The following is a 9528-nucleotide window of genomic DNA, read 5'->3' on the forward strand; positions in this document are numbered from 1 at the left end:
CAATAATGAAGATATTATTGTGTCATGTATTATCATAATTATGTTAACTACACACATATATATGTATCAATTAGTTTAGAGCCATCCCGTACCGGGTTTCCTGTTTGTCATTATTTAATTTACAATAACTACATGTTTTGTGAATTACAAGTAAACTAAAAGTTTTTCATAAACTGTGTAGTTTTACCTTAATACATAATATGCAAACAAAGCGAAAATCTTATTATGTGTTTATCCACCTTCTTATCGTTCTTATCCAAATTGAGTTTAATTTGAACCTGCATCCTTCCGCTTAGCAGTAATTGTCTTGTTTTTCTCTAAACAAATTTCTCGGTTTAAATATGTAAATTTAGTGTTCGGTCTGTTTAACGATTGGTACATACATACATATGTCATCTAAATACAAATCGAATTGTCCCACCACAATTGACTCAAGTTCTTATCAATATAGTATCTCATGGGTTGAGAAATTGATAGGTAAAATTTCTGTCCGTATGAAATGATTACTGAATTTATTTCCCTATTCTACCTATTCACATCTGAATCAATTACGATATAAATGTAAGCTGTACCTAGATTATTTATTTATAGCTACGTATGCAAATCCTAATAAATTTTAAAAAATACAACAAATCATTAAAGCAAAATTGTCTTTTTCAGGTAATCATTACAATTTGTTGCAATGATCGAGCATTGAATTTGCCATTTGAATATGAGAAGGAGTATTATCGAAATTTTACTCCTTTCTGCTTAATAAATTTGAATATTAAAATTTAAGTAAAAAATGACATAATTTTAGGTAAATACATAATCAGAAATTTCGCTACACTTTCACAATGTCATTCAAACATACTTCTCGGTTCTACCTCATGATTCTACTGCAAATCTCCACCGCTTGTTGCCATCAGAGTCTAACTGATGTGCAAACATTAAGAAATCATCAGGATAAAATTCCTGCTAAAGCGAGCGAATATCTTGACCCATTTGAAAACTGTACGACAATGGTTTTCACTGTACAAAACCTCACGTGGGGCTCACTTACCAAACCCACACTTGGTCCAATTGTATTACTCAGTCACGCTGCATATAGCGTTTTGATACGCGGTAAAGCACTTTTTCACAGGTTCTCTTTACAGAGGCGACGAAATTCTGCCACGCATTATTGGGCAACATTTGCAATCATTCCTGAAAGGAGTCGCTTCTTCCCGAGAAATGACCTCATGCGACTGCCTATCTTCATCGATGCAAATTATCATTCGCAGTATTTCGTTTGGATGACAACTGCTAGACTCTACGTAAAAATGTATCTGAAAAGACACGACGTGTTACAAGGCCTCGGATCACGAGAGGTTATATTAGTGGACGCGACAAATTTAACGGGAGAAGATACACAGCTTCATATGAGTTATCATAACATGTACCACGTTGAGAAACCTCCTGTTGGTCTTGAGACTAGGTCTGTAGACTGGTACACGATAGATTGCTTCCCACCATCCGATTGCTTCTACCAGTTGGGCGTAGTTGGTAAAAATGTTTCCAAATTAAACAAATATTTCTGGGATTCGAAAACTAGGTTTAGTACGGACATAGCCTCTATTCGGTATCTAACTGGAAACTTTGATCACTCCCGCAATTACATCCGTGGAGTAGCGAACTTAACCAATCTAATTGGTTTCCAAGCATTTTGGATTTTACAGGACGTTCTAGTATACGACTTCACTAGTGTAATACCTCGTTATCACGTTCCACGGATCAAACGACTCGGGACGTGGAGTTTTAAAGGATTTTCCTTTCTCCTTTATGACGTACAAAAGTATAGTTTTGTATCGTGCTACAAAACAAGATCAAAATTCGACGTAGGTTACGCGCTAATTAGTCCATTCGATGTAGCAAGTTGGACGTACGCGCTGACTTTTCTTATCATAATGGTTTTAGTTTTAACCGTGATACATAATAAACCCGTTTCTGACGACGTACTTCTCATGGTTGGGATATCTCTAGAAAACTCGGTGCTACTATCACGAAAAATTTATGAGGCTACATTCCGATGCGACAAACATTACCTAATCGGTCTATATACTATTGTCGCGATCTGGATTATTTTTGTAGGAACGATTCTGACGAATTGGTACAAAACTTGGTTCACAATGGAGATGATTATCCCCACGATTTACCATTCTCCTTGGACGAGTGTTATGGATGTTGAGGGGGTTCATATTCTTATGCCTTTCTTCCTCCTTGACGCACAAGGTCGTGATATGCCGCCTAAATCAGATTATCTCCGTTACCAAAACTTCTACTATGAAATTTTCTTACAATGTGGGGATATAGAACGACAATTTACAGAATACAAACGCCTAGCTGGGTACAGGAAAATTGCTAAAAGTTTGTTTGAACTACTGGGGCATCATCTTGGTCAACGGTACAATTCAAAACTTAGAAAGGAGGGCATCCTTCCCGCATTGGCTAGCAACAAGAATCTGCCTTACAATAAAAGTGTATTACAGGATTTTCCCATTCAGCCAGTCGAATATAATAGAGGTGACAGTTATGGGGTAGTAAAAACTTTGTCGAGTTGTGGAAAAGTTGCTTTGATGGAGACGAAAGAAAATATAATCAAAATGACTAAGTATTTACAATGTAGTAAATGTTTTCTTAATGATAATGATAAAAGGATAAGATTTGTGAGTGGAGACGGCGACTCTTTCTTTTCTTCGTTTCCAGGTTGGACAATACTTTCGGTGAGGGATAGCTACGTAGAGAAACGTCTCAAAGTGATGATCTCGTCTGGAATTTGGTCGCATTGGGAATTTTTGTATAAGTTATGGAAACCTGAGAAGCTTCGGGATCACTTTGCTAATTGGACCAATCCAAGAGTGGAGAGGGTCTCAAAATTAGATTTTAGCTCGAAAGTTATAACGGGTTTCTATGTTTGGGGGATTTGCTTGATCATGTGCGTCTTAATTTTGAGTGCGGAAGTCCTGAAATATTGTATCATGTCAGGTCGTAATGACTGGATTCATAAACTGACCAAATTCTTAAAAAAGGGGCAAGGATTATGCTAAATTATGCTAATTTTTAAAATAGGAGCAAGGATTACATATGCTAAATTATGCTACATTCAAATTAGAGCGCATAATTATCTTATTTACGTTTAGATACAGAGTTGCAAATAGATAAATATGTAAAATTTTTGTCATTAAGAACCACTTTGCGATATAAGCTAAATAGATACATAATAATTTCTACAGAACCATCAGAGTATATTGATAAAATTAATTTACCAAATTTCTTGCCTAAATTTTCGTCGATTAATTATCGAAATTAATTATCATAAGACCTCCTGGGTAGTGTTTAAGATTTGAGAATGAGATACGTACCAATACAATAAATTCAACTTAAAAGGTTACAAAACTTATGACCGAAGTTTGAATAGTACTGAGCTTATTTTATGAATGTACCCGCGGCCCATTTAAATGAAAAGTGTAGTACGTACATGTCTATGTATCTTGGCATGCTTGGACAATAAAAGTTGTAGAAATCGAAATACAGCAGAATTTTAAATCCTTAATTATTTTACATTTAGCTCTAAATAATTTCATAACCCGTGTGGCCTTTAAACCCATTCAAAATCGAATCCCGTCCCAACAACAGAACTATCCGACTGAAAAGTAATCAAACCCACTCCAGATTCAAAAGTGGTCAATGGAGGCAGTGATGTTCCGCAAACTCTGAAAATACAACAAAATATTTTTAAGGGTTAATAGATATATCTATATCTATATCAATGTATGATGAGGTTTGAAAGGCTGGCAACAATGCAAAATTAGGCAGATGGGTAAATTGTGTTAATCATATAAATTACTAATTATACAGGGTGGTTAAAATGTCACGCTACAATGGAAAATTTTTCGATGGGAAAAATCCACAAATTTCCATTAGTTACCGAAATTTTGTCTCTAAAATGCAACATTTTAAGAATTTTGTCATCAGTTTTGATAATAATTTATAAAAATCTCAATCCCAAATCTTGTAACTAATGGAGATTTTGGGACTTTTCCCATTGAAAAATTTTCCATTGTGGCGTGACATTTTAACCACCCTGTATATACCAGAGCTGTAATCCCAAAACTAATCAAGAATAAGATAGACTGGTGTATGCTTGTTATTTGAAATTTTCAAAATTATATAGAAATATAGGGGTTCAACTTTTGTTACTAATGGATACTTGGGAACCCTTTCTTTTTGATATATTTTCCAATTTTGCCTTCTAACCTCGTAGTACAAGACTTGAACCTTACTTAGCAACTTGGACGTATTGGTTATTAAACCAGTTGTAAATCGTGACAGCGTCGTACTGACAAACGGAACCATATTCGACATCCATCCTGGTAAACATTACTGTCCGCTGGGCCGGAACAATGGGATTGATTACAAAGAGAGCATTTTCATTAAGTCTGTAATTCCCCCCACCAACGGGGTAAGAAATGTTGCCAATGTTCGTGTTAAGGGGTTGAAGACTTGTTAAGTCTTGTGAATCGGGAAACATGGAGGAGTAGAATTCTAAACGGAATCCGCGACTTGGAGCGTTTCCAACGTTAAGGGTGACAAGCGCGAAGCCTGAAGTGAGAAAATAGTCTTCGCCGATAGATGTCCTGTGTTCAAACATGTTCAAAAAATATTTATTCGTTCAAAGCCTTGGTAAAAAATATTCATTCATTATTCACTCATTCATAGTTTTTAAAAACAAAATCATTAATTACTCAAAATTTACTCATTGTTCATCATTCCTTCATTTTACTCAAAATTCAAAGGATTAAATAGATGAATTTCTCAACTTTCCTTATGTATACTGAGGGTTAGGCAAGATTATAGAACGTGTCGAAACTATTAATTTTTGGGCGAAATATTCGTTGCTGGATATTTTGAATGATTTCATCGTATTCCTCATCCATTTCTCATGAGGAATGAAGTTATCATTTCCAAAAAGCCGGGCTTTTAAAGCCGACAGCAGATTTTCTTTGAACCACTGTTCATCTAAAAGTTTGCAAAATGCATAAAAAAAATTTTATGTCCATTTGAAAAAAGTGTCGATCTGAAGTTTCAAATCAGAATTAAAGCACTGGAGGCACATAACCGGACGTAACTAGTTTATCTTTATGCAAAATAATTTAAATTCCAAATATTAAAAAAATAATGGCTGCGTACTGGGCGGTAATCCGAGCGCGGTCAGAAAAAAAGTTTCGTGTCAACCTCATATCTCCTGATTCTCGCTGACGTTGTGCATATCTTGATGATTAATTCAGTTCAGTGTACGCCCAGGGATCTGAGACTTCGTTGCCAGTTGATTTGGTATTGATAAAAAAATTATTGCCTTGTCCACATCAATTTTTCTCACGAGCGTCGGGTTTCTTACAGTTCGGGGAGCATGCGTTCGACGAGTGTGGCACCATCAAATTTCTTGCCTGGTTCCTTTTTTCAACTGAATCCTTTATTTCAGACATTGGGCCATTAGAAATGACAATTGTTTCGTCCTGGAGTTGGTTTAGTATTGTTTTGTACGTCATTATTGGTTGGCAAACTATTTTAACGGCATGGAGCTCTTTGGGGTCAATTTTTGGACCCATCTTTGACCCTCCAAATTTCACAATTGAGCTTTTTGGTAACGGTGCAGCTTGAACGAAGCTTCCAGAAAAGTTTCGAATATTTGGAATTAGCGCCATTGCTTAGCGTATATGGGCAAATAGCTACATGTTCTATAATCTTGCCTAACCCTCAGTAAAGCATTGAGTAAAAAATGCATGATGACAAAAAATATTCATTCAACAATCATTTATTCCAAAACAAGAATAAAATATTCATTCAATTTTCACTCAATTTTTGAATATAGAATGAATAATTTATTAATTCATCGTTAAATGAATTAATGTGAACATGCACATAGGCCTTTGTTGCCAACAAATGTTGAAATCAATTATTTTTATGTTAAAGGCTTTTTAGATTTGATGGCTTACATTCGCTCCTGATCGCCTGGTCGATTAAGAAAAAATTGAGTCAAGAAAAGTCCATCGTTTTCGCTAAGGCCGGAACTAGTAAGTCGGAATCGGAGGTAGGAATATGGAGCTGTTATGATCCAAACGCATCTCTGATCGGCACGGATGGATGAGCCGAGTTGGAACGAGATTTCGGCCGAGGTAGCGTTAATATGGCCACCACAAGTCGTAACTAAGCAATTATGTGAAATGTCAAAAGGTAAATTATATCTACAGGGTGGTTTAAATATCAGGCTGCAATGGAAGATTTTTCAATGGGAAAAATTCGCAAATCTCCATTAGTTACCGAAATGTTGCCTCTGAAATTCAATATTTTAAGAAGTTTGTCATCAGTGTTCCATAAGTTTTGATAAAAATTAATAAAAATCGCAATCCCAAATCCGTAACTAATGGAAATTTACGAATTTTTCCATTGAAAAATTGTAACCGGACATTTAAACCACCCTTTATGTGATACTGATTCCTAACATAAAAAGACCAAATGCACAACTTACTCGATTCGACGGGACTTGGATCCTCATAAACAGGAATCATATTGCTTCGAATCCACTGGCTAAATTGAGAAACCTTTGTATACACCCCGGGAAGATTTGGCCGGCCACAGCCCCGGTTCCAGGATACGATCCCGCATAAAGTTTGGTTATCTCCGCAAACGAGTGGACCACCAGTGTCTGAAGAGCGCAGAATTTGAATTTTGACAAATTCAACATTTGCTTTTCATAAATTAAAAAATGTACCTCCTTCGCATGCATCTTTTCCATCCTCGCCATAACAGCATCGATGGAACAATGACGCCGGCATGATTTGAATTACATTCCTCCTCATCTACCATTGGAACATCAACCTTCATCAAGTTGGATGCAGATGGACCACCCTCTGATAGGGAACCCCAGCCAGCGACGGTTGCTACAGCTGAGACGTATTTATGTGGTCAAAATTAATTAATCCTGCATGCATCCTTTGGTGTAATAAAACGATCGATTACCGGTTGGTGCAAAGTTGATGTCCGGAATAACGACGGGCTGCACGTACTCGTTAAATTCGAAAGGTGGAGAGACGTACAGGAGGGCGATATCGTTCTGGTTTGCCAAACCGCTAAATAGATAACCAAATTATGTTAAGGCTTGAGTCACATACTAACTTTATTATTTTATTCACATTATGTATATTAGGGGCCAGAGCTATTTTGGGGCATCAAGAGACATTTCGAACCATATAATCTGTTCGAATAATGAACGCGCTGAATTTAATATTCAGGACTGGTCTGCTTTAATTTTAACTAGATTAGTAGCCCGTCTAGACGGGTTTGGAGTAAGTCCGTCCGGGGCAATGTGAGACCCCATCGCGAGGTTCAACTGGTAACACACACACACCTCTGTACAATTCTAATTATGATCAATTTGAACATGAATAAACTTACGATTCAAAATCTGGATGAATTAAAAACCCAGCGACTTGACGCGTTTGTTCGGTGCCTTCAACCTCATCAAGGTTATGATCACCGGCGGTGATAGTACTATTGTAGGCCCATTGACCGCATTGTGCCGCCGTGACGACCCAGTCCTCCCTTATGATGGATCCCGCACAGCAATTGTCTCCGAGACGAAAGTGGACCAAAAATTTGAACTCGTGACGATCGGCTTCAATTCCACCAACAATCCTGCCATTGTTCAACTCATTCCGGGTTGTGTTTGGTTTAGGCGCGGCTATTTAAAGAAAATTAAAATTTAGCTAAAATTTAGTTATTTTTTTGCAATTGTTAATTGTGCATTTACCATCTGCTACAACGGCTAAGGTGTACGCCAAACTTAGTAATGATGCAATCCTCATTTTTGTATTGGTATGTATTATGTTAACGTAGATAAGTTACTCATCCAGGTTAGTTTTATATATATTTACGGACACTTGCGATAAGGTGATGGATGACGTGATAATTAATTAATTACTGATGCAATGGTGCTGCTTTATTTCAAAGTCCATTCCTACCTACACTCTAAATAATCTGGTTATTAAGCAGTAATTAAAATGTAACTATGGAAACGCCGGAATTTACGTATTCTCTGCAAATTATAAACGTCGCCCTTCTTCTCTTTTCTTAGGTATATTACTTTGCTTCAGGTATGCTGGTTGGGTAATAAATTATTACCAAGTACATACAGATGAATCTGAACATACGGTAACAGCATGAAACACAGTATGGAACATACGAATTCGATAAAAACCATGCCATTTCGTCGAAATGATTTCGATTTAGATTTTCACCCAGTGTTAAGGGCCTGGGGGAAGTTGCTTAGAAATCACGTCAACTTTGACGATAAAATTCAGCAATGCACAAGAGGACAGATTTTTCAAATTATGTTTAACTAGAGTAGAGGCCCGTTCAAGAACGGGTTCTAGGCCCCCAGAGGGGGGTGTGCCTATAGCGCAAAATCCCTAAACTTTAAATAATTTCCAGTAGAGACTTTGTCCCTTGTCATAGCGCATACATGGATCAAAGTGCCCAAGTCATGCTGTATTTCAATTTCCCTGGTTACGGAACAATCTGATTTCCCCCTGTGGGAGTGGCTGGATAGCTAACCACTTAAATTCTCACGTTCCACGCTCCCATTAACTTCCACAAACCCCGTTGACTTCCACAAACCCCGTTGACTTCCACAAACCCCGTTAACTTCCACAAACCCCGTTAACTTCCACAAACCCCGTTGACTTCCACAAACCCCGTTAACTTCCACAAACCCCGTTAACTTCCACAAACCCCGTTAGCTTCCACAATCCCCTTTAACTTCTACAATTAACGCCAAGCTATTGACGGCGTTGGATTCAGCGTCAAAAATACATTCGAATTGATATGCGACATCACGAATAAGCAATATTTGAACCCCACGGTCACGGGGGCCTCGCAGGTCAAAACCATGGACGGCGTTGGATTCAGCGTCAAAAATACATTCGAATTGATATGCGACATCACGAATAAGCAATATTTGAACCCCACGGTCACGGGAAGGTCACGGGGGCCTCGCAGGTCAAAACCATGGACGGCGTTGGATTCAGCGTCAAAAATACATTCGAATTGATATGCCACTCGCTGTGGGTGGAGTTTCTCAAACTAAAATAATTAATTAATAGTGTTTATCAAGATTACTTATCATGATAACCACTATTGATGAGTGACGTATGTATGTATGTATACTGCTCACTCACTCAATTTACTTGCACACTGTGTTTATATACAAAGGCATTTAATTTGAGTTTGATGGCAAGTGTACGTACGTGAAAGTCACGTGCAGGCGAAGTTCAGACTCATGCAGTAGGGAGCAGCATTTTCATGCATGCAATTCACTCCGCGTCCTTCTTTGTCTTCTCTACGGGGCAGCTTGCATCGCATCACTCCTCGGTCAGTCAGGCAGGCAGCGACTTAACACTAACGCTTTATGGAAGTTAGATGTGTTAATCATATCTTTAGGTTTTATTTTAA

General features: G+C 37.6%; 1 protein-coding gene across 1 annotated transcript; it reads right to left on the reverse strand.

Moving 5' to 3' along the window:
• Positions 1 to 3201: 3201 nt before the first annotated feature.
• LOC110854765 (ovochymase-2) lies at positions 3202 to 7883 on the reverse strand. The gene is made up of 8 exons (XM_035855435.1): positions 7829 to 7883; positions 7474 to 7759; positions 7039 to 7148; positions 6791 to 6965; positions 6548 to 6732; positions 6015 to 6225; positions 4302 to 4655; positions 3202 to 3731 (listed from the first exon to the last, which is right to left on the reverse strand). Exons 1-8 carry the CDS (start codon positions 7881 to 7883, stop codon positions 3617 to 3619), a joined length of 1491 nt encoding a protein of 496 aa, XP_035711328.1. The 3' UTR covers positions 3202 to 3616.
• Between the last annotated feature and the right edge of the window lie 1645 nt (positions 7884 to 9528).

This window comes from Folsomia candida, unplaced genomic scaffold, assembly GCF_002217175.1.
Source record: "Folsomia candida strain VU population unplaced genomic scaffold, ASM221717v1 Fcan01_Sc010, whole genome shotgun sequence".
Taxonomy (NCBI): domain Eukaryota; kingdom Metazoa; phylum Arthropoda; class Collembola; order Entomobryomorpha; family Isotomidae; genus Folsomia; species Folsomia candida.